This window comes from Oncorhynchus masou, chromosome 19, assembly GCF_036934945.1.
Source record: "Oncorhynchus masou masou isolate Uvic2021 chromosome 19, UVic_Omas_1.1, whole genome shotgun sequence".
NCBI lineage: Eukaryota > Metazoa > Chordata > Actinopteri > Salmoniformes > Salmonidae > Oncorhynchus > Oncorhynchus masou.
This window is the reverse complement of record NC_088230.1, coordinates 27527141-27552585: the sequence shown is the minus strand read 5'-3', so window position 1 is coordinate 27552585 and position 25445 is coordinate 27527141. Positions and strand designations below refer to the sequence as shown.

At 42.9% G+C, this 25445-nt stretch overlaps 3 protein-coding genes across 6 annotated transcripts in view; 1 reads left to right on the top strand and 2 right to left on the bottom strand.

Annotated features, from left to right (window-relative positions):
• cfap61 (cilia and flagella associated protein 61) overlaps positions 1 to 8420 on the bottom strand; it is a 34628-nt gene extending 26208 nt beyond the window's left edge. For 2 of the 4 annotated variants that reach the window (XM_064925513.1, XM_064925516.1), the window contains exons 1-15: positions 8220 to 8413; positions 7868 to 8016; positions 7540 to 7690; positions 7385 to 7461; positions 6779 to 6846; positions 6521 to 6641; positions 5269 to 5401; positions 4364 to 4564; positions 4153 to 4230; positions 3919 to 4046; positions 3091 to 3130; positions 2812 to 2951; positions 2454 to 2580; positions 2069 to 2146; positions 1773 to 1979 (exon numbers count right to left, since the gene is read on the bottom strand). In XM_064925513.1, coding sequence (XP_064781585.1) covers positions 1773 to 1979; positions 2069 to 2146; positions 2454 to 2580; positions 2812 to 2951; positions 3091 to 3130; positions 3919 to 4046; positions 4153 to 4230; positions 4364 to 4564; positions 5269 to 5401; positions 6521 to 6641; positions 6779 to 6846; positions 7385 to 7461; positions 7540 to 7690; positions 7868 to 8010 — 1692 coding nt within the window. In that variant the 5' untranslated portion in view covers positions 8011 to 8016; positions 8220 to 8413. Of the gene's footprint in view, positions 1 to 1772; positions 1980 to 2068; positions 2147 to 2453; positions 2581 to 2811; positions 2952 to 3090; positions 3131 to 3918; positions 4047 to 4152; positions 4231 to 4363; positions 4565 to 5268; positions 5402 to 6520; positions 6642 to 6778; positions 6847 to 7384; positions 7462 to 7539; positions 7691 to 7867; positions 8017 to 8219 lie in introns of all 4 variants that reach the window. The other 2 variants (XM_064925514.1, XM_064925515.1) reach the window with 2 other exon arrangements.
• Positions 8421 to 8483: 63 nt separating this feature from the next.
• Positions 8484 to 17773, top strand: LOC135506091 (crooked neck-like protein 1). Its single transcript, XM_064925511.1, has 14 exons — positions 8484 to 8655; positions 9050 to 9202; positions 9381 to 9472; positions 9661 to 9819; positions 9936 to 10102; positions 10387 to 10565; positions 10676 to 10846; positions 10958 to 11149; positions 15754 to 15813; positions 15950 to 16030; positions 16121 to 16360; positions 16528 to 16629; positions 16770 to 17018; positions 17132 to 17773. The coding sequence occupies exons 1-14, from the start codon at positions 8608 to 8610 to the stop codon at positions 17606 to 17608; spliced, it is 2370 nt and encodes a 789-aa protein (XP_064781583.1). The 5' UTR covers positions 8484 to 8607; the 3' UTR covers positions 17609 to 17773.
• LOC135506092 (N-alpha-acetyltransferase 20) lies at positions 17769 to 20363 on the bottom strand. The gene is made up of 6 exons (XM_064925512.1): positions 20232 to 20363; positions 19779 to 19803; positions 19552 to 19642; positions 19277 to 19412; positions 18449 to 18594; positions 17769 to 18356 (listed from the first exon to the last, which is right to left on the bottom strand). Exons 1-6 carry the CDS (start codon positions 20282 to 20284, stop codon positions 18271 to 18273), a joined length of 537 nt encoding a protein of 178 aa, XP_064781584.1. The 5' UTR covers positions 20285 to 20363; the 3' UTR covers positions 17769 to 18270.
• Positions 20364 to 25445: the final 5082 nt, after the last annotated feature.

The window sequence follows — 25445 nt, the reverse complement described above, 5'->3', positions numbered from 1 at the left end:
CAGAGCTGCCAGTCTGCATGGAGCAGCCAGAGCTGCCAGTCTGCATGGAGCAGCCAGAGCTGCCAGTCTGCATGGAGCTGCCAGAACTGCCAGTCTGCATGGAGCAGCCAGAGCTGCCAGTCTGCATGGAGCAGCCAGAGCTGCCAGTCTACAAGGAGCTGCCAGTCTGCAAGGAGCTGCCAGTCTGCAAGGAGCTTCCAGTCTGCAAGGAGCTGCCAGAGCTGCCAGTCTGCATGGAGCAGCCAGAGCTGCCAGTCTGCAAGAAGCCGCCAGAGCTGCCAGTCTGCAAGAAGCCGCCAGAGCTGCCAGTCTGCATGGAGCAGCCAGAGCCGTCAGTCAGCATGGAGCAGCCAGAGCTGTCAGTCAGCATGGAGCAGCCAGAGCCGCCAGTCAGCATGGAGCAGCCAGAGCCGTCAGTCTGTCAGGATCCTCCAGTCAGCCAGACTCTTCCAGATCCGCCAGTCAGCCAGACTCTTCCAGATCCGCCAGTCAGCCAGGATCCGCCAGTCAGCCAGACTCTTCCAGAACCGCCAGTCAGTCTGGATCTGCCAGCCAGCCAGGATCTGACAGAGCCTTCCTCCTCTCCTGTGCTGCCGGAGTCTCCCGCCTCTCCGGCGCTGCCGGAGTCTGAAGAGCCCCTCTGTCCCGAGCTGCCTCTCTGTCCCGAGCTGCCCCTCTGTCCCGAGCTGCCCCTCTGTCCAGTGGGGTTATATAGTAGGGTCGCCGTAGTTAGGAGGCCAAGGAAGCGGACAAGGTGGCGGACAAAGACGATGGTGAAGTGGGGACCACGTCCAGCACCAGAGCCGCCACCGCAGACAGATGCCCACCCAGACCCTCCCCAATAGGTTCAGGTTTTGCGGCCGGAGTCCGCACCTTGGGGGAGGGGTACTGTCACACCCTGACCATAGTTTGCTTTGTATGTTTATATGTTTTGTATGGTCAGGGTGTGATCTGAGTGGGCATTCTATGTTGTGTGTCTAGTTTGTCTGTTTCTGTGTTTGGCCTGATATGGTTCTCAATCAGAGGCAGGTGTTAGTCATTGTCTCTGATTGGGAACCATATTCAGGTAGCCTGTTTGGTGTTGGGTTTTGTGGGTGATTGTCCTTTTGTCCTTAGGTCTGTCGTGTGCTAGTTTGCACCAGTATTAGGCTGTTTCGGTTTTTGTGTATTGTTACGTTTGTTTGTTTTCATATTGATTCGTGTTTACTTCAGTTTTATTAAACATGGATCGTAATAGACATGCCGCATTTTGGTCTGACTCTCTTTCACATACAGAAAACCGTGACAGATTTACACGACCATCAACATGCTCCTGAATAGAAACCACTACTGAATATAACTTCCACTGCCTCGGTCATGGCTGGCCAACCCTATGCCCCAGCATCCACTGCCCAAATGATGATTCCCTCTCCCATTAGATTTTCCATAATTCCATTATTCTATTTACACCTCACCATCTGGTGCATGTTTGTAGAAGTTAATTAGCAGAGGGGAAAGAGGAGGATGAGGACAAGGAGAAGGCCTCTACACAGTGAGGAAATGTTTTCTAAAAGTCCAGAGAGGTGGACCTGGTAGTCGTATATCAGCGCCTGCTTCTCCAACCCCAGAGAGAGTTGGTGAAGAGTGGCTGGGCAAGGACTGAGGAACACTGCACTTATGAATATCTGGTACTGAACACAATGTGCACACACGCACGAACACATGCACAGACACACATGGTGGAATGGGCAAGGTGAGAAGTCAATATGAGCTTTACAGGCTGTTTCTCTCACCTTCTGGTTGTGGTAGGAGGGGTAGATTGGGTAGTAGAGGCAGGATTTGTGGGCCAGCCGCAGGACCTCCTTTAGGAAGTGTTTGGCATAGTGCTGGAAGATGGGGTTGAGGGCAAAGTGACACAGCTGGCCGTGCTCCTCATAGCGGTGGTGGCTGAAGTAGATGAAGTTCTCAATGTTGTAGTTGGCTCGGATGTAATCTATATCCTGAGAGAGAGAGAGAGAGAGAGAGAGATTAAGTAGTACTGAATCTATGAAAGCAAAATACCATTGAAGTCTGTAAACGAGAAAACTACCTCCTCATTTCTGATAATTACAATCCCGACTAGTTGGTTCTGAACTTGGGCTACAAATGCCTGCAAGGGTGTTCCATCCTGTAAGACAGACACAGAGAAAGAGATGAGATATTACACTTGAGGATTCCATTTTCATATCCAAAGTAATTATCTGTGTTGGAGCTCTGTCATAGTTATGCTTGACTGCTCCTTGCAAAAACCATCAATCAATCAGAGATACTCCAAGTCTTCCAACATAATAATTTGAATCAATCTGGTTCGGTTTTTGTGTAATTGATTGATAAACTTGAGACTTGCTATATAAGAACAAGATAAATGGAACGAGTGGGTGTACTATTCCTTGTCCTATTGGCAGTAGTATGTCCTGTGTGTGTCTGTGACTGACCTTGTCTCTATGGGCCTGGTAGAACATGTCCAGGTCCTCCAGCAGGCTCTCATGCAGGCTGAGTCTCTTCACCATGTCACAGACTGCAGGCCTGTCTGCAGACACTGCCAGACTCACCACAAATGTCCTGATGAGACAACAAGACCATGATTGACATTACACAAGCAACTTCCATTGGATATACACATCCAGGGATTTCTCACCCCAAAAACATGTCTCTCTTCAAATCTCCAATAACATCCATCTCAATTTAATCGTTCTAAGTTAAATAAGGAGATGCATTCATGCTAAACCCTTAGATGTATGTCAATGGCTAAAACTACTGAAATGTTCTGTTGGGGACTATACTAATACCCACTTGAGCAGGCCAGAGCGGTGGAAGATGTAGAGCTCCTGGGGCAGGCTGCTGGTGTGGTGTGGTACTACCCTGAGGAAGCTCTGGAGGAGGGGGAACTCAGGGGCCAGCTTGGGCACAGAGATGATGCAGAAATCACGGTCCTGTGGAAGAAACAAGGAGATTGGCTTCATGCTTATCACATGCAGTAACCTCAGTTTCAAAGAGCCTTCACAATGTGGAAATCAATGAGTATGTCAGTCAAAAATGGTTAAGTAATAAGATTTGTTAGCGGGTACTTACAGGGAAAAGTTTAAATATATTGGGCAGGAAGTCCACTGATCTGTAGGAGGAGATGAATGAGGGAAGTTAAGTGAAACTGTGTCTCTGCCAAGGCTCTAATCAGAGCCAACATGGAAATCACAGCAGTGGAACAACTGGCCAAGCAATCTGGCCAAGCAATCTGCACATCTCAGTACTTCTCTCCTTCAAGTTGCTGTCACTTTATGCACCATACTCATTAATTACATGCTCATTCTCGGTGGGGAGTAACTGGCTTCCATATTCCAGGACAGCTGGGCAGTAAGAGAGAGACGCAGGGGGAGCCAGCTAACAATCACACAGCTAAAGACAGATACATACTGGAGGGCTGCCATGACTAGTGAAAGGTTGTTTCCACAGATGCATGAAGTGGTGAAATTGGAGAAAGCAAAACTACATTTGATCACCTTCAATTAACGGGAATGTATTTCCTCTTTATTTATCCAAAACAGAATCGTTTTTTCTAATGGGTTAGTTAAACTCTCATCCAAACAATGCCAGTATAATTACTAGGTAATTACTTAATCAATTAATGACTTAGTAATCAAATTATTGTCGCTGTTTTTCTTAAAACAGAAACATTGAAGATTTTTCTTTTTTTTAACATATTTTCCCATTAATGAACCAACAATTATGAAACTTCAGAAGGTATTTTGAATACATTTTATTAGTCCTAGAGTAATGAAATGTTCAGAGTACATTGAGGGGACTTATTGCTTTCAATAAATACATACAAATATGGGCAAATATTGAGTTACAAGGTTTTCATCAGACAGCAACGTTATACTTGTGACTTTCTCCTGAACTTACCTCATTTCAAAATTCTTGTAGATGACAAATAATTGAATACAGAATGCATTGGGTGTTACTGAGACTCTTGGTTTCAGAGTCACTTCTGAACCCTGAGGCTTTACCGCACAAGCCTGGCTGTCCCCTGGCTGCAATGACATCAATATAGTGTTAATATATCAATAGGAGATGAATGAGAGCCCATAGCTAGGTGGACATGAAGGAAATACCATAAGGAATTCATAATTGGTTTACCTCTGATACTTCACTGGGTATTTCTGTAATGCCACCTTGATCAAAATCCTTTGTCTGGTCCACGTCCTGTGATGATACCTTGCAATTCATTTAATCAAACCAATATGTCACATTTTGCCTAACAATTGCATATCTGTTATCGCCTTACAGTATCATTGATTTTGGATTTTGGACATGGGTCCTTCTGGGTCAGATTCATCTCATACTGCACCTCTCCAGTGCTACCCTGTGGGCTGATGGTGTTGGTGTCCCCTGAAGTCCCCTCTCCCTCTGGCTCAGGGGCAGTCTCAGTCAGGTCCTCTGGACTGGGCTTATACAGACCGTTGAAGGGCCCAAGCTCAAAGCATTCATTGAGCAGCTTCAAGTTGATGTCACCACTCACACTGATGAAACCCACAGCAGTTCCCTCATTCTGTGAAGACAGAACACAGACAGACACAGTAATTTTACTGTAAAGCCATTTGTAATTAAATCAAGTGTATCAACACTAGTAATATACATGTGCATACTATCAAACTTGACCAATTACAGTATTTCGTTCTAGGCTATAACTTAAAAAAAGTACACAATAAGTAAATAATTGGCAATGCTGTTAAAATAGAGTGCAGAATAGTACAACCCTCTTGGGAAGTGTTGTGCTGTTTGTTCTCTGAATGGAGAACACATACAGGCAAAAAAAACTAAATGCTACAGATGTCTGGACACAATATGTTCAGTGAGAGCCTGCCTTGGCAGTGTCAACTCTCATCTACCATATGCTGCCATGAACACGTGTCAGCTTGAGTTGCAGGGAGGGGAGGAAAGATCTGTCATATTCTAAGTCCTGGGGGAATTCACCCTAGCAGGATTTCTGTGAACCAGGAAAAAGCATCTGCACCGCTGCTATTACATTTTAAATGGACTGAACTCTCTGACAGTGGATCAGAGATTACTGATGCCAATGATAAAACAAAGAGACAGATAACATCAGAAAGAACAACATGGCTGACTTGATCCAAAGCTTAATAATCAGAAGTTTTTTCCTTTCCCGTGGTTTTGGCTGAAGTTGGAATGCATTAAGGAGAAATAAATATATTCTCATGACAACAAAGAAATAGAACTGTAAACATAGCTGACCTCACAAACAGCTGCATGATTTTCGTCGTCCTGAGCCTCAATGAGTTCAGCCAGAAAGTAAGTCCCATAGGATCCTGTGAGGGCCTTTGTCTGCTCCGCAAAGATGTGTGTGAGGTCATCATGATCCTCCACCCTGTAACAGAAGCGTCAATCACTTGATGAAAGCCATGAGCAACCCAAGGATCATCCCTCACTAAAATTAGAATAGAAATACATGTGAACGTATTGAAATAACAGTCTGGTCTCATAGACTAGACATGGTAAATGTAAATCCGGGATTCTGAAATTAGTATGATATGTTACATTTGGTATGGTTATATAAGAAAGATGGTTACTTAAAGCAAAAACGAAAGAAGGGTGGTTGGTCGGGGTGGATGGGTGGGCGTATTACGCCCCCAAAGGTTGTTCGAATCTCATCATTGACAACTTTTGCATTAGAGCTAATTAGCAACTTTTGAACTACTTACTACCTATTAATTACTTAGAATGTTGGCTAACCCTTCCTTTAACCCTTTTAGCTAACCCTGGCCCTTGTATCGCTTCCGTAACTACAGACGGTGGGAGACGGGAAGCAAGTACAGGTGAAGATTTAATAATAAATAAACATTAAACTAAACAAAAACAGCATCTGGACAAGAGAAACATAATGACATCAATGCAGACGATGAAACTCAGGAAGTGACAGATATAGGGGAGGCAATCAATGACGTGATGGAGTCCAGGTGAGTCCGATGAAGCGCTGGTGTGCATAATGATGGCGACAGTTGTGTGTAATGATGAGCAGCCTGGCGACCCCTAACCTTAACACTGTTAGCTAACCCTAACCTTAACCCTTTAACCTATCCTCTAAACTTAACCCTAACCTTAACCCGCTAGCTAACGTTAGCCACCTAGACGCCTAGCTAGAATTCGTAACATATCATACATTTAGAAAATTCATAACATATTGTACATTTTGCAAATTCGTAACTAATAATACGAATTGTAATTTCTAACATATCTTACGAAATGGGTGATGGACATCCACAAATTAATACATACAATACAAAACCTAACATATACTAAATTGCGTTTCTTCGGATTTACGTACAGAATAATATGATATGCTCCGAGACCAGGTTGGAGTTAAACAATGAATTCCTTAATTCCAAAAAGTAATTTATCATACAGTGAACTGCAAAATCAAATTTGAGAGTATAAAGCAAAAGTGCTATGGTACAGAACGCAGGTGTGTTAAAATGACTATGAGGACCTGGCTCGGCGGACATGCAGCCTTGGGCAATAGCTGTGTCTGTGGCACACAAATGCTGAACACTGGGGCCCTGGATCCTTCAGACTCTTCATGGGCTCAAAGATCTTTTCCAGTGCACGCTCTGAAAACACACAGTGGGAGTGGGCATACTGTGAATCCTTCACAATCATATATTTTTGAATACATGATGAAGAAAGTTAACTAATATGATTACACATGTTGTAATACATATTCTATAAAAAAGGATGACACACTTACCTAGACATCGACTAGTTGGGGAGACCAAGCAGATGTATTGCAGCTCTGTGATAGCATTGAACACAGTTCTGTAAGAAGATGTTTACTTTTCTTATTGCACAATCCATCACCCTGTCAAGAACCTACAGTGCATGCAATATCACATCATGAGAATCTAATTTCTCATGCTGAAATTTTATGGAATGGCTGTGGAATCAAATTGGAAAAGCATATGTGGTATAGGAATGGCAGACTGCTGTATCACTTGTTGCCACAAACAGGATTCAAACCTGGTCTTATTATATTATGGAAATGTTGAACATGTTATATTTTTGAGCTTACGTTATGAAAGGGGTTGTTACATGATTATGAGCAATGCCATGCCATAACTTGTTAGTGCTGCTCACTTTGACACTCACTCGCTTTTTGCTGATTGCATACAAAGAAAACTTTGATAATCTCCTGGTGGCACCTTAATTTGGGGGGAAGGGCTCATAGTAATGGTTGGAATGGAATAAATTGAATGGTATCAAACACATGGTTTCCATGTTTGATACCATTCCATTCACTCCATTCCAGACATTATTGTGAGCCATCCTACCCTCACCAGCCTCCTGTGCTTCCTACCTTACAATCTCTTTGGCACTCCCGATGGAGAAGATTGGCTGTGCCACGAAGAGGTGCAGGAAAAGTGTGTTCAGAGGCTGTTGTGACGAGAAAATACAGTTAAACCCAGAGAAGAGGAAAGGAAACAAGAACAAGTCTCTCTAGTTGATACAAACCGTGTATTTTTCAGCACTGTAATTGTCATGCAGGAATGGTTCCCAACAAGCTTGATCCACAATGTCTCCAATGGGGTGATCAGAGAAGGCAGCATGGGCCAAGACCTCATTCTTCGCATTGCTCAGGGTCACTGCCAGATTGGCCTTCTCTCTGAGGATACCAACATACAGACAGTGAAGCCAGGATAAATTATTTTGGTCCATCTAAAATGGATTGACGCTTGCATGTTCATGCATTCTGACATGTAACAAAAAATATTCTTCCACCTTGAGTGTGAATATCTGTTTCATGCATTTGGCAGACATGATTAAGGCTATGCATACTCACAGTAGATGAATGACATTTACTCGTCCAAATACTGCTACTGTGGCAGGACTGATCAGGCTATTGATCGCATGTGCATCCGATGACTCTGTTCTCCTCACAGTCACAGTCTCAACTTTGCCACCCGAGGAAGTTATAGTCCTCATCTTTCTCTGATTTTGGAAGAGAAAAGCAAATGAGAAGCGAATAAACGTAAATGGCTTTCCAATACAAATTTGACCAAGACACAACAAATGCATTCTTGTAATGATGAAATTACTAGCTAGGGGGTATCACATCAAGTATTTAACGTTACACATTGGAATCCACTCCGGTAGCATTCTTCTTGTCAAATTAGCCTATCATGCTAACTCACCTGGTGGATGCAAGAACTTTTCCAGTTCTGATATATATTTTTCCGAATTTGCAAAAGGGATTCAAATCAGGGTTTCTATTTCATGCTTAGCTAGCTCATTATCGAAACATACCGTGTCAATAACAGTTTGTTCTCCTGCATTCAACCTAAACTTAGAAATAAAGTAAAACTAGTACGAGCTCCAGCTAATGGGGAGGTATGTTACCATAGAAACATAACGCTCGGTGACGTCTTGGGGTGAAGAGTCACAGTTCACATGTTACGTTCAACGCGCGCACGTTTGAAAGTGTCATGGCGGAGTCCACCGGCGCGCTGTGAAAATATTATAAACGGATCGATTCTGTTGTAATAGTTGATTCTAATTGACTCGTCCATACAATCCAGTAAAATGGCATCTACTGCGGCAGGGAAACAGAGGATACCGAAAGTAGCCAAGGTAGCTAAAAGTTTAAAAACAGCTAACGTTAGCTAGTGAACTTATAATATGGCCTAGACAGGTAGCGTTAGCTAGCTAACCATAACAAGACAAGTGCTTTGTTTTGGTACGAATGTAGATTACTTCTAGCTACATTAAACGAACGAAAAGGTAGCATGCTATGTAAGAACTGCTATTTTGTATTTATTTAACTAATGTACATTACTCTATCGAGAAATCTGACCCAACTGTGTGCGAGGAAGGGCTAGCTAGCAAATTATTTAAAGTTTATGCCAGCTAACTAAACGAACTGTTCACATTTGGAACATGTACTACCTATGTAGCCAACTAGTATTGTCTTCAATCAATTAGTTTCATCCAATTCCAAAATAACGTCTTAATTTGTGCTGTGAAGGTGAAAAACAAAGCTCCTGCAGAGGTACAAATCACAGCTGAGCAGTTGCTCAGGGAGGCAAAGGAGAGGGAGCTCGAGCTTCTGCCACCGCCACCCAAGCAAAAGATCACTGATGAAGAGGAGTTGAACGATTACAAGTTGAAGAAGAGGAAGGTAAGACCCCAAGTGACACATGTATTACACTTCAGACTTCAGTCTTACTGTTGGTATTCTGTTGGTGTGCCAACCAGACAGTTTCAACATTCTCAGTTGTCTGCAAATCTTGTGTAGTGCACAGTAGTAAATACATTGATCTAATCAGATACAAACTGGACTTGACTCCTTCTCTTAGGGATTTGAAGACAACATCAGAAAGAACCGTACTGTTATCAGCAACTGGATAAAATACGCTCAATGGGAGGAGAGCCTGAAAGAAGTCCAGAGGTAAGTTAATGCTTGTCAATGTCTCTGTGAAGCTGATTCTTGTGATTCATACATATATGCGGTCTAATGTGAATGTAGATGGATTTTGACAGGGATAATTGTTGTATATGGAATCCGATGTGAATGTTATAGATGGAGTTTGACGGTGATGCTTGTTATCTGAGCTTTTCTTTTTACCCCCCCCGCAGGGCTCGCTCTATTTACGAGCGTGCTCTGGATGTAGACCACCGAAATATAGCTCTGTGGCTGAAGTATGCCGAGATGGAGATGAAGAACCGGCAGGTGAACCACGCCCGCAACATCTGGGACAGAGCCATCACCATCTTGCCCCGTGTCAACCAGTTCTGGTACTTAACAACTTTACCTGTCCTAAACTGAGCATATCTGGTTAAAAAAGTTTAGGTATTAAAAAAAAGCACGATTTTGTCGCTCATCTGTTCTTTTGCTGCTTTCCCCCTTTCAGGTACAAGTACAGTTACATGGAAGAGATGCTGGGCAACATTGCTGGCTGCAGACAGGTGTTTGAGCGCTGGACAGAGTGGGAACCAGAGGAACAAGCCTGGCACTCCTACATCAACTTTGAGCTGCGCTACAAGGAAGTCGACAAGGCCCGCTCCATCTATGAGAGATATATCCTTTTGATGGGAAGTGCTTAAAGCAATGACTTCCTACAAAAAAAATCCTAAAACATAATCCATCCCTTGCCACATGAATACATTACAACCAAATGTGTTCACCCTTAGTTGTGGTTGCTGACTGTAGATATGCATTATTCATTAACAGGTGTTTTATTCTAACAGATGATTACATTTGTAATGATGCATTGCCTTTGGTAGTGGTATTACATTCATTCCTGTAGAGTGCATCTCTTTTAAAAAAAAATTTTTTTTTAAAGCTCCTTAACTCCAGTGCACTTGTGATTGTCCATCCTGATGTGAAGAATTGGATTAAGTACGCCCGTTTTGAAGAGAAGCATGGCTACATCGCCCATGGAAGGAAGGTGTTTGAAAGATCAGTGGAGTTCTTTGGCGAAGAGCATGTTGATGAGAACCTCTTTGTGGCCTTCGCCAGATTTGAAGAGAAACAGAAAGAGGTTTGTAAATCTGACACTTTGAACCGTGTCAGTTTTATTCCCACACGTTTATAGTGTTCTCCAACTGCGGTCAACAGAACAACACAACTTTTCTCCCCCTTGTGTCTTAGTTTGAGAGAGTTCGAGTCATCTACAAATATGCCCTGGATAGAATTCCCAAGCAGCAGGCTCAGGAGCTTTTCAAGTTCTACACCGTGTTTGAGAAGAAGTTTGGAGACCGGAGGGGAATCGAGGACGTCATCGTCAGCAAGAGGAGATTTCAGTATGAAGAGGAAGTCAAGGTAAATTAAACCTATGAAGATTCGCAAAGATTTCATCCTAAAATAATCCATTAAAACAATATTCTATCCACTAATGGCTTGTTATTGGATTGGGTTTTTCTTCCTGTATAGGCAAGCCCACACAATTATGACGCATGGTTTGATTACCTACGCCTGGTGGAGAGTGACGCGGATCCTGACACTGCCAGGGAGGTCTATGAGAGAGCCATCGCCAATATCCCTCCTATACAGGAGAAGAGGCACTGGAGAAGATACATTTACCTGTGGATAAACTACGCTCTATATGAAGAACTGGAGGTCAAGGTAGGCCTACATTGCATCCTCTGTGTTTAAATAATGGCTATTAGGGATGTAACGATTCACCAGTATGCATCGGTCCCCGGTTCAAATGTTTAAGATACGACTGCATCGGTCCGCGGACCCCAAACTGATCCAAATGTAGCACGCATCGGTCAGAAAATCAATCTAAAAGTTACGAATCACTGATTCATTTTTTTCTCTCATATTACTTTCTTTCTACCTTCCAAAAATACACATGACTAAAAGTATGTGGACACCTGCTCATCGAACATCTCATTCCAAGATCATGGGCATTAATATGGAGAGGTCCCCCATTGCTGCTATAACAGCCTCCAGTTTTCTGGGAAGGCTTTCCACTAGATGTTGGAACATTGCTGCTGGGATTTGCTTACATTCAGCGACAAGAGTATTAGTGAGGTCGGCACTGATGTTGGCCGATTTGGCCTGGCTCACAGTCGGCATTCCAATTCATCCCGAAGGTATTTGATAGGGTTGAGGTCAGAGTCAAGTTCTTCCAAACTGATCTCAACATACCATATTTGTATGGACCTCTCTTTGTGCACGGGGGCATTGTCATGCTGAAAAAGGAAAGGGCCTTCTCCAAACTGTTGCCACAAAGTTGGAAGCACAGAATGGTCTAGAATGTCATTGTGTGCTGCAGCCTTAAGATTTCCCTTCCTATCATCCGCCAAACCCAGATTTGTCCGTCAAACTGCCAGATGGTGAAGTGTGATTCATCACTCCAGAGAAGGTGTAACGTGTTTCCACTGCTCCAGAGTCCAATGGCAGCCAGCTTTACACCACTCCAGCCAACGCTTGACATTGACCCCCCCCCCGGCCATGAGAAACCAGTTCCATGAAGCTCCCGACGAACAGTTCTTGTGCTGACGTTGCTTCCAGAGGTAGTTTGGACGGTCCCATTCTGTGAGCTTGTGTGGCCTACCATTATGATGGTGCCACGTTGAAGGTCACTAAGCTCTTCAGTAAGGCCATTCCACTGCCAATTGTTTGTCTACGGAGATTGCTTAGCTTTGTGCTCGATTTTATACACCTGTCAGCAATGGATGCTGACGGATGGAGGCTGAAATAGCCAAATCCACTAATTTGAAAGGGTGCTTTTGTGTATATATAGTGAACCTCCTCTTTTGTGACAACTGGTGCATCTTTTCCTTCAGTGGCTATGTCATAGCTAATTTGTAAACGGTAAATGTTGATACATTACTAGCTCAAACACTGAATCTGTAAAAATGACAAGTTAATTAGTGGGTGATGGTGATTTCAGAACCAAAGTGGGGGGACAAAAAACACAAGCTACATTGTCCCCCCCTAATCTGTTAGGTGGTAGATGTCTAGTCTCTTTTATGAACCTAATCTTTTATTTATTTTATTTATTTATTTCACCTTTATTTAACCAGGTAGGCAAGTTGAGAACAAGTTCTCATTTACAATTGCAACCTGGCCAAGATAAAGCAAAGCAGTTCAACACATACAACGACACAGAGTTACACATGGAGTAACACAAACATACAGTCAATAATACAGTATAAACAAGTATATATATGATGTGAGCAAATGAGGTGAGATAAGGGAGATAAAGGCAAAAAAAAAGGCCATGGTGGCGAAGTAAATACAATATAGCAAGTAAAACACTGAAATGGTAGATTTGCAATGGAAGAATGTGCAAAGTAGAAATAAAAATAATGGGGTGCAAAGGAGCAAAATAAAGAAATCAATTAAATACAGTAGGGAAAGAGGTAGTTGTTTGGGCTAAAATATAGGTGGGCTATGTACAGGTGCAGTAATCTGTGAGCTGCTCTGACAGTTGGTGCTTAAAGCTAGTGAGGGAGATAAGTGTTTCCAATTTCAGAGATTTTTGTGGTTCGTTCCAGTCATTGGCAGCAGAGAACTGGAAGGAGAGGCGGCCAAAGAAAGAATTGGTTTTGGGGGTGACCAGAGAGATATACCTGCTGGAGCGTGTGCTACAGGTGGGAGATGCTATGGTGACCAGCGAGCTGAGATAAGGGGGGACTGTCGAGTCTGCCGATGAGGATGTGGTGATTGACAGAGTCGAAAGCCTTGGCCAGATCAATGAATACGGCTGTACAGTAATGTTTCTTATCGATGGCGGTTAAGATATCGTTTAGGACCTTGAGCGTGGCTGAGGTGCACCCATGACCAGCTCTGAAACCAGATTGCATAGCGGAGAAGGTATGGTGAGATTCGAAATGGTCGGTAATCTGTTTGTTGACTTAGCTTTCGAAGACCTTAGAAAGGCATGGTAGGATAGATATAGGTCTGTAGCAGTTTGGGTCACGAGTGTCCCCCCCCTCCCCTTTGAAGAGGGGGATGACCGCAGCTGCTTTCCAATCTTTGGGAATCTCAGGCGACATGAAAGAGAGGTTGAACAGGCTAGTAATAGGGGTTTCGGCAGATAATTTTAGAAAGACAGGGTCCAGATTGTCTAGCCGGCTGATTTGTAGGGGTCCAGATTTTGCAGCTCTTTCAGAACATCAGCTGAACGGATTTGGGAGAAGGAGAAATGGGGAAGGCTTGGGCGAGTTGCTGTGGGGGGTGCAGTGCTGTTGACCGGGGTAGGAGTAGCCAGGTGGAAAGCATGGCCAGCTGTAGAAAAATGCTTATTGAAATTCTCAATTATGGTGGATTTATCAGTGGTGACAGTGTTTCCTATCTTCAGTGCAGTGGGCAGCTGGGAGGAGGTGTTCTTATTCTCCATGGACTTTACAGTGTCCCAGAACTTTTTTGAGTTAGTGTTGCAGGAAGCAAATTTCTGCTTGAAAAAGCTAGCCTTGGCTTTTCTAACTGCCTGTGTATAATGGTTTCTAGCTTCCCTGAACAGCTGCATATCACGGGGGCTGTTTGATGCTAATGCAGAACGCCATAGGATGTTTTTGTGTTAGTTAAGGGCAGTCAGGTCTGGGGAGAACCAAGGGCTATATCTGTTCCTGGTTCTAAATTTCTTGAATGGGGCATGTTTATTTAAGATGGTTAGGAAGGCATTTAAAAAAAATATCCAGGCATCCTCTGCTGACGGGATGAGATCAATATCCTTCCAGGATACCCCGACCAGGTCGATTAGAAAGGCCTGCTCGCTGAAGTGTTTCAAGGAGCGTTTTACAGTGATGAGTGGAGGTTGTTTGACCACTGACCCATTACGGATGCAGGCAATGAGGCAGTGATCGCTGAGATCTTGGTTGAAGACAGCAGAGGTGTATTTTGAGGGCAAGTTGGTTAGGATGATATCTCTGAGGGTGCCCGTTTTTAAGGCTTTGGGGAGGTACCTGGTAGGTTCATTGATAATTTGTGTGAGATTGAGGTCATCAAGTTTAGATTGTTGGATGGCTGGGGTGTTAAGCATGTTCCAGTTTAGGTCGCCAACGGTGAGAGACTTGTTTTTAGAGAGGTGGATTTTTAAAAGTAGAAGTTCAAATTGTTTGGGTACAGACCTGGATAGTAGGACAGAACTCTACAGGCTATCTTTGCAGTAGATTGCAACACCGCCCCCTTTGGCAGTTCTATCTTGTCTGTAAATGTTGTAGTTTGGAATTAAAATTTCAGAATTTTTGGTGGTCTTCCTAAGCCAGGATTCAGACACAGCTAGAACATCAGAGTGTGCTAAAGCAGTGAATAGAACAAACTTAGGGAGGAGGCTTCTAATGTTAACATGCATGAAACCAAGGCTATTACGGTTACAGAAGTCGTCAAAAGAGAGGGCAGGGCCTGGATTCACCTCTACATCGCCAGAGGAACAGAGGAGGAGTAGAATAAGGGTGCGGCTAAAAGCAATAAGAATTGGTCGTCTAGAATATCTGGAACAGAGAGTAAAATAGCATCAAGGTATAATGTACAGACAAAGGTATGGTAGGATGTGAATACAGCGGAGGTAAACCTAGGTATTGAGTGATGAAGAGAGAGATATTGTCTCTAGAAACATCATTGAAACCAGGAGATGTCATTGCATGTGTGGGTGGTGGAACTAATAGGTTGGATAAGGTATAGTGAGCAGGACTAGAGGCTCTACAGTGAAATAAGCCAATAAACACTAACCAGAACAGCAATGGACAAGGCATATTGACATTAAGGAGAGGCATGCTTAGTCGAGTGATCAAAAGGGTCCGGTGAGTGGAGAGGTTGGTTGGGGGTCACGGCGATTTAGACAATCTGATAGTGGTAGATGTCTAGTCTCTTTTATGACCCTAATCTGATAGTGGTCGATGCCTAGTCTCCCTTATGGTTCAGATCAGGTGTCTACATACTAGTATAGACTGTGGACATACATCATTTACACACACAGAGAAGTCAGCTCAGATATGCCCAGCTCATGAGCTTCATCAGCTCATATGAATTTAGAATGGAAAATGAATGTTTATGCAAAAAATGATAGTGCATCCAACCGAATCACATCAATTTGTTCTCTAATCAAACCAAATCGTTTCAAACTAAAAACGTATCATTCCTGTATCTAGATACGTATCGAATCCTCTTGAAAGGGAAAGATGCACATCCCTATTGGCTGTGATTCTCACATTGCTAAGTGTGACATTGTGCATATGCCTGTGGATTTCAGTGCTTATTGTGTTGATTGGCAGGACCCAGAGAGAACAAGGCAGGTGTACCTGGCATGTCTGGATCTCATCCCTCACAAAAAGGTATCGGTAGTTTTCAATGTTTACAGTCAATGGCACCTCTGTTTCTGAAATGGGGTTTAATAAAACATTTGATATGCAACAAAAAAACATTCATCAACAAATCATCAAACTTATTACTTTGTTTCTTTCCTCATAGTTCACGTTTGCCAAGATGTGGCTACTCTACGGACAGTTTGAAATCCGCCAGAAGAACCTCCAAGCTGCTAGACAAGGCTTGGTAAGGTTCCTACTGTTGATGATTTATGTTTTTCATTGTGATACTTCAAACTTGAAATTTTCTGTCATTTGGCCTTCTTCCTCTCCCCAGGGCACAGCCATTGGTAAATGTCCAAAGAACAAGCTGTTTAAGGGCTACATTGAACTGGAGCTGCAGCTCAGAGAGTTTGACCGATGTAGGAAGCTTTATGAGAAGTACCTGGAGTTTGCCTCCGAGAACTGCACCACCTGGATCAAGTTCTCTGAGCTGGAGACCATCCTGGGAGACACAGAGAGAGCCCGTGCCATCTTCGAGCTGGCCATCGGACAGCCACGACTGGACATGCCAGAGGTCAGGCTCAAAAACATTCACCCTGGGCATTTATTTACGCACTGTATTGGTTTTCCACTTTCGGCATGTCTGAAGACAACCTTCACGTGAAAAGTATTGTAGTGAAAACTAATTGAAATACCACTGAACAGTATTTTACTTTCAAATGGTTTATTTTAAAATCTTAGGTGTTGTGGAAGTCCTACATCGACTTTGAAATCGAGCAGGAAGAGTATGACAACACCAGAGGTCTCTACAAGAGACTGTTGCAGCGCACACAGCATGTCAAGGTGAGAGCTGTCCCTTTAACCTTAGTGACTGTCTTGCTACCAACGGTCCCATACTACATTACTCACCTGCCTAATACTCACTGTGGCGCATCAAACAATATTTGATCATTTTGTAATTTTGCCAAATGTATTACCTGCAGGTCTGGATCAGCTATGCCCAGTATGAGCTGTCCATAGATACCTCTGACCGGCTGCAGAGGTGTAGGGGGATCTTTGAGGAGGCCAACAAGGGCCTGAGGAGCTGTGAGGAGAAGGAGGAGCGTCTGATGCTGCTGGAGTCTTGGAAGGAGTTTGAGCAGGAGTTTGGCTCAGACACGACCAGGGAAAGGGTGAAGAAACTGCTGCCGGAGAAGGTGAAGAAGAGGAGAAAGCTCACGGCAGAGGACGGGGTAAGTAGTGTTTCTCTTAGCCTTATCATACCAATCCAACATCAATTAATTACCCTTGTTTATGTGTTGTGGTTCGGCTGATCACTAATTGACTTTTCATTTTGATCCATCAGTCAGATGCAGGGTGGGAGGAGTACTATGACTACATCTTCCCTGAGGATGCAGCGAACCAGCCCAACCTCAAGCTGCTCGCCATGGCCAAGATGTGGAAGAGGCAGCAACAAGAAGAAGACGATGAAGAAGAAGATGACGATGAAGAGGATGAGGAAGAAAACAATGGAGAAGTGGATAGGGGTAAAGTGGAGGAAGTTAGGGGCCAAGAAATGGAGGGAGAAGAAAACGGAAGAGGGGAGAGAGGAATAGACAAAGAAATTACAGAAGATTTAGCATCACCATCATCAGAAAAGCCTATAGTCAGTGAGCCTGTGCCTGAAAAAGTCCCCAAGGAGAGCACATACGATGACAGAGATGATTCTGATGAAAGCAGTAGTGGTAGCAGCAGCAGCAGCAGCAGCAGCAGCAGCAGCAGTGACAATGATGGTGGTGAGAAACAGCCAAGGAAGAGCAATAAGGACTCAGTGAAAGATTAGCTTGTCTGGAGAAAAAAAATGTTTTACTCATTACAGATAGGGACAAGTTGGGGACCTCATCGGGTAATTTCTATTGCTTAAAAAAAGTGATTATTTTTCCATGTCTTTGTTTTATTCATTTACTGTGGTGCAATGACAGTGTAAATAAAAAAAACACTGATCCAACTTTTTATTTATTTGAACCATAGAACTGACTTGTAACAAAGCAGCAGATACAGTATCATTACCCGGGTAAATAATCATTTATTGAATTTGGATTAAAGTCCTTTCAATTCTATATTGCATTTCAAATTTCACATCAAACAGTGACTGACTCATTGTCATCAAAAATCATAGTTTCATGAAGGATAACTTATTAGATCTGCCAATATTATGTACAATGATATTCTCTAAGCTTTCACACATCACGCTCTAAAAATAAAACAAGTCCTAATAACACTTTTCTCACTTAATTTTCTAATGTAGACTGTGGAAATATCTTAAACCCTACTGATATTTACCATTTCTTAACCCTGCCTAACCTTAAATTAAGACCAAAAAGCAAATGTATGTGTCATTAATTTTTACCGTAGCCAATTTTGACTTTGTGGCTGTGGTAACTAGAGATAATCGAGAAATATAAATGTATTTGTTTTCAAAAGTGTCAGAGCCACCGTCTACTGTTATTCTATATCTTCTGGTCTGACAGGATGTGGTATAGGAATGATGGACTTCCTCTCGGTGTCTCTTGACAAGGCTTTCCTCATATCTGCAGAAAAGGACAAAGAGTGAGTACCTATCCACATAATGATTGTCTGAGTTACAGTAATGTTTACATTGATTTGAAGGGGTTCATATTACCATAGGCGTCTTCATCCGGTTCTCCATTGCTAGCAGAATAGTACTCTATCACGGTCCTGTAAACGCTGTAGCCTAGCTGTTTGTACATGTTCACCGCCACTTGATTGGAGACTCGCACAAACAGATCAACAAAGAACCCACCCTTCCTAAACAACAGTGAGGCAAAGAAGTAGATCTTTGCTGGTACGACAAACTGAGAATGATCAACACCGATCACTTATCGCAGACATTTTGTTGATATCGTTCATTACGAGAAGTAGTCTATACTAGAGAAATGTGAAGCTTTAAATTAAATAAGTTTGCTAATATGGGTGATTGTTAATGGGACAATTGATGACTACAACTATCAAACTATTAGTAGTAGTTTAAAGGATAATATTTTAAAAAGCGGTGCACATTAGTGTTATGAAACTATCGTTCTATTTATCGTCATCACATCGATTCAGGCAATTTAGCACAATATGGATTTTTGTCCATATCGCCCAGCTCTACTCTAACATGGTTATTGTTCAGTAGGGTACAAGAAAACGCAAAGGGTTTCTTATTGGACCAGGTAGTCCAGTGTTTCCCCAACTCCGTCCTGGGGACCCCAAGGGGTGCACATTTTGTTTTTTGCTCTTGTACGACACAGCTGATTCAAATGACAAACTCATCATCAAGTTTTGATTAGTGGAATCAGCTGTGTAGTACTAGTTCAAAACCCAAAAAGTGCACAGAGTCGGGGCCTGAAACGCTGAAGTACTACCTCCGTTTCAGTAAAAAAAAAAAATGTGCCAAATGAACACAACCCTGATCTTAGTAACCTGAAGCATTAGAAGTCAGCCCCACCTTTCTGAGATCTCCTCCAGCATCTCCATAAGCTTGGCTGCCAGTCCCAGTCGTCTGAACTCTGGGGCCACAGAGAGAGCTGTGACGTGGCCATGCCACTCTTCTCGTGCCACTGATCCCTCTGCCTTTCCCATGACTGAGGATAGTCAGAAGTGTCATGTTGATGGAAGCTACACAGAGTGTATGCCTTTGCTATTGCAATTATGTTTGCTACTGCATTTTCTCTAAAGCAATCATCATATTGTTAGGTGTGTATGACATGTAGGCCTACTCACTGTAACCCATCAATTCACCACCAGGGGCCTCTGCAACAATGAAGTACTCTGGCCAGTGGGCCAGGTACTGTAGGTAAAATGGGATTCCGTACTGTGAAGGAAAGTTAAGGAAAGCTTGTCTTCTCCCGATAACAAGACAAAGGCTAACGTTGCACTATCTGGGGTGTCTGTGCATGACGGTGGTATGTTATTACAATGCTGGGGAACAATTTGTACTGAAAGGATACAGTCTCTGTCAATGGATCCAGGTTGCTGTGAAGAGAGAAACAAATACTGAGATGTTTCGTGCATTCAATGCAATGCCCCGATGAGGTGCAGCAGACTTCAGTTTAATCAAATGTCGTTACGCCCAACGTTATCGATTAACTGTTAGCTAGCTGGCTCTAGTTAGCCAGCTAATATTGGAAAGCTTGCGTAGCTAGCTAGTGAGCTATTATGGTCCATGAAATATACCAAATAATGTATCTTATAATCAAGAGTTGACTAGTGTAAACTAGCTAACGTTAGCAGATCATCTCAAACTATGCATCGCACTGTATGATAATTAACTTCTGGCTAGCTAGCTATACTTGCAACTAGCCAACAAGCAATTGCTATTGTTCATTAAAACATAATGACGGTGTAGCTAGATAGGTAACCTATTCAACATTATTATAAAAAAAATATCGAAATTAACTCACATGTTGTTGAATTTGAACAAATCATCGCATGTGAAAGCTCGTAATGTTGTCATTTTGCCTGTACAGTTGCTGCGTTCAAGCCTAGTTGGAACAAGGACTCTCGGAAATATTGCACTTTTGGCACGTGTATAACTATATTACAAACACTTATAGCTAGTCGGAAATGTCTGAGTTCCAACTAGTACACGAACATGGCAAAAGTGTCTGCGACCCTTCAACTTTAGCATCAACAAGAACAATGACGCCCTCCTTCGGCAGGGAGGTGTCATTGACTGTTTACTGCCATCTGCTGTTGGACTGAGGAAATAGCAGACTAACTTGAGTAGAACACAATATGTATATATTTTTTACCTTTATTTAACTAGGCCGGTGTAGGCTGTCATTGTAAATAAGAATAAAAGTACAATTATTATTTGTAAAAAAAATAATAATTAAGATCAATATTATCATTAAGGTGTATGTTACAAGGTAACATACCAAGGGGGTATTGCATGAACATTCAGTGTGGATGTGATAGCAGCCAGATGAATGAACCTTGGGAAATGGAACTGTGATGGACAGTTGATAATTCTCATTCCCTTTTAAAATTGCGTGAGCCAGGATCCCAAGACAAACATAATCTGGCAGTGGATGTCATTGGGCAGAGTTCTGGGGATTTTGTCCAAAGAGTTTCAGCAGCTGTCTGAATATCCACCCCTTGGCAAGTGGACCATTGTGACTTCCATCAATGTGACTCCTATTAAATTTGAAACGACCATGCCAACATATTTCTGCTTAAAAACACATTGAGTTGCTATTATATCTTCATTAAAGTTTTTCAGGATGATGCTGGCTACATTTCATCTGGACAATTCTACAAACCATTGTTCACAGATAGCCTTGGGGTTTGAATGTGTTTTTTTTGTCTGGAAATGTTTTCATCATTATGAAGAATTGACACTAACACTACTACAACTATGAATTAGTGTTATTTAAAGTCGTCTACTGTGAAACGTGCCTTCTGTGAACTATAACACAAAGCACGCCTTTTGTTGTTTTAATCATTATAGAGTAGATGACGAAAACCAAACTCAAACTGTCCAGTCGAAGGGGCAGAAAAAAACAATAACCAGAGTTCATTTGTCAGTGTGCTGAAATGTGGTTATCCCTCGCATTGTCTCTCTGTGTTACGGGAACTTGTGAGTGAAAAGCAATTCAATGTGGATCACAATAGTAAGGGGGCTTTCATCAATGTTAAATGATAGTTAAGTTAAGGCGCCTTGAACTTTTCCCTAAGTTCTGATTCCTCCCTATATTCTTCATAAGATACAGTTGAAGTCTGAAGTTTACATAAATCAAATGTATTTATATTGCCCTTCGTACATCAGCTGATATCTCAAAGTGCTGTACAGAAACCCAGCCTAAAACCCCAAACAGCAAGCAATGCAGGTGTAGAAGCACGGTGGCTAGGAAAAACTCCCCCGAAAGGCCAAAACCTAGGAAGAAACCTAGAGAGGAACCAGGCAATGTGGGGTGGCCAGTCCTCTTCTGGCTGTGAGGGGTGGAGATTATAACATAACATGGCCAAGATGTTCAAATGTTCATAAATGACCAGCATGGTCAAATAATAATAATCACAGGCAGAACAGTTGAAACTGGAGCAGCAGCACGGCCAGGTGGACTGGGGACAGCAAGGAGTCATCATGCCAGGTAGTCCTGAGGCATGGTCCTAGGGCTCAGGTCCTCCCGTGAGAGAGAAAGAGAGAATTAGAGAGAGCATACTTAAATTCACACAGGACACTGGATAGGACAGGATAAGTACTCCAGATATAACAAACTGACCCTAGCCCCCCAACACAAACTACTGCAGCATAAATACTGGAGGCTGAGACAGGAGGGGTCAGGAGACACTGTGGCCCCATCCGATGATAACCCCGGACAGGGCCAAACAGGAAGGATATAACCCCACCCACTTTTCCAAAGCACAGCCCCCACACCACTAGAGGGATATCTTCAACCACCAACCTACCATGCTGAGACAAGGCCGAGTATAGCCCACAAAGATCTCCGCCACGGCACAACCCAAAGGGGGGCACCAACCCAGACAGGAAGATCACGTCAGTGACTCAACCCACTCAAGTGACGCACCCCTCTTAGGGACGGCATGAAAGAGCACCAGTAAGCCAGTGACTCAGCCCCTGTAATAGGATTAGAGGCAGAGAATCCCAGTGGAGAGAGGGGAACCGGCCAGGCAGAGACAGCAAGGACGGTTCGTTGCTCCAGAGCCTTTCTGTTCACCTTCACACTCCTGGGCCAGACTACACTCAATCATATGACCCACTGAAGAGATGAGTCTTCAGTAAAGACTTAAAGGTTGAGACCGAGTTTGCGTCTCTCACATGGGTAGGCAGACCATTCCATAAAAATGGAGCTCTATAGGAGAAAGCCCTGCCTCCAGCTGTTTGCTTAGAAATTCTAGGGACTATTAGGAGGCCTGCGTCTTGTGACCGTAGCGTACGTGTAGGTATGTACGGCAGGACCAAATCAGAGAGATAGGTAGGAGCAAGCCCATGTAATGCTTTGTAGGTTAGCAGTAAAACCTTGAAATCAGCCCTTACCTTACCTTGACAGGAAGCCAGTGTCGAGAGGCTAGCACTGGAGTAATATGATCAAATTTTTGGGTTGTAGTCAGGATTCTAGCAGCCGTATTTAGCACTAACTGAAGTTTATTTAGTGCTTTATCCTGGTAGCCGGAAAGTAGAGCATTGCAGTAGTCTAACCGAGAAGTAACAAAAGCATGGATACATTTTTCTGCATCATTTTTGGACAGAAAGTTTCTGATTTTTGCAATGTTACGAAGATGGAAAAAAGCTGTCCTTGAAACAGTCTTAATATGTTAGTCAAAAGAGAGATCAGGGTCCAGTGTCCAGGATCACCACATTATTTTAAGAATGTGAAATGTCCGAATAATAGTAGAGAGAGTGATTTATTTCAGCTTTTATTTCTTTCATCACATTCCCAGTGGGTCAGAAGTCTAAATACACTCAATTAGTATTTGGTAACATTGCCTTTAAATTGTTTAACTTGGTGTCAAACATTTTGGGTAGCCTTCCACACGTTTCCCACAATAAGTTGGGTGAATTTTGGCCCATTCCTCATGACAGAGCTGGTGTAACTGAGTCAGGTTTGAAGGCCTCCTTGCTCGCACATGCTTTTTCAGTTCTGCCCACAAATTCTCTATAGGATTGAGGTCAGGGCTTTGTGATGGCCACTCCAATACCTTGACTTTGTTGTCCTTAAGTCATTTTGCCACAACTTTTGAAGTATGCTTGGGGTCATTGTCCATTTGGAAGACCCATTTGCGACCAAGATTTAACTGATGTCTTGAGATGTTTCTTCAATATATCCACATCATTTTCCTACTTCATGATGCCATCTATTATGTGAATTGCACCAGTCCCTCCTGCAGCAAAGCACCCCCACAACATGATGCTGCCACCCCTGTGCTTCACGGTTGAAAATGTGTTCTTCTGTAAACTCTCCTTCTAGACTCACATTCAGCATCTCCAATCCAAAATTATATCTAGAGTCGGCTTCCTATATCGCAACAAAGCATCCTTAACTCGTGCTGCCAAACATACCCTCGTAAAACTGGCCATCCTACCGATATCTATGAAATAGCCAACACTCTACTCAACAAACTGGATGCAGTCTATCACAGTGTCATCCGTTTTGTCACCAAAGCCCCATACACTACCCACCATTGCGACCTGTACGCTCTCGTTGGTTGGCCCTCACTTCAAACTCGTCGCCAAACCCACTGGCTACAGGTTATCTACAAGTCTCTGCTCGGTAAAGCCCCGCCTTATCTCAACTCACTGGTCACCATAGCAGCACCCACTCGTAGCACGCACTCCAGCAGGTATATCTCACTGGTCACCCCCAAAGTCAATTCCTCCTTTGGTCGTCTTTCCTTCCAGTTCTCTGCTGCCCATGACTGGAACGAACTGCAAAAATCTCTGAAGCTGGAGACTCACATCTCCCTCACTAGCTTTAAGCACCAGCTGTCAGAGCAGCTCACAGATCACTGCACCTGTACTTAGCCCATCTGTAAACAGCCCGTCTATCTACCTACCTCATCCCCATACTGTATTTATGTATTTATCTTGCTCCTTTACACCCTGTATCTCTACTTGCACATTCATCTTCTGCCAATCTACCATTCCAGTGTTTAATTGCTATATTGTAATTACTTCGCCACCATAGCCTATTTATTTCCTTAACTTACCTCATTTACACTCACTGTATTTAGACTTTTTGTTTTCTTTTGTTCTACTGTATTATTGACTGTATGTTTTTTTTTTCATGTGTAACTCTGTGTTGTTGTATGTGTTGAATTGTTATGCTTTATCTTGGCCAGGTCGCAGTTGCAAATGAGAACTTGTTCTCAACTAGCCTTCCTGTTAAATAAAGGTGGGGGGAAAATGGGACCAAGCAGCCGTCATACTGCTCCGGAAGGAGACATGTTCTGTCTCCTAGAGATGAATGTACTTTGGTGCGAAAAGTGCAAATCAACCCCAGAACAACAGCAAAGGACTTTGTTAAGATGCTGGGGGAAACAGGTACAAAAGTATCGATATCCACAGTAAAACAAGTCCTATATCGACATAACCTGAAAGCCGCTCAGCAAGGAAGAAGCCACTGCTCCAAAACTTCCATAAAAAAGCCAGACTACGGTTTGCAACTGCACATGGGGACAAAGATGGTACTTTTTGGAGAAACGTCCTCTGGTCTGATGAAACAAAAATAGAACTATTTGGCCATAATGACCATCGTTATGTTTGGAGGAAAAAGGGGGAGGCTTGCAAGCCGGAGAACACCATCCCAACCGTGAAGCATGGGGGGTGGCAGCATCATGTTATGGGGGTGCTTTGCTGCAGGAGGTTTTATGTTTTATAATTTAGCAAAAAGTTCTAAAAGCCTGTTTTTGCTTTGACACATTGAGGTATTGTGTGTAGATTGATAAGGGAAAAAAATCTATTTAATCCATTTTAGATTAAGGCTGTAATGTAACGAAATGTGGAAAAGGTCAAGGGGTCTGAATACTTTAGGAATGCATTGTATGACAGCCCTCTTTGGACTTCACTGCTGAAGTGATGACGAGTGTATATATATTGTTTGGCTATTATGTGGGAATAATGAAAAGCTTTATGCATAATATAATGTATATTATAA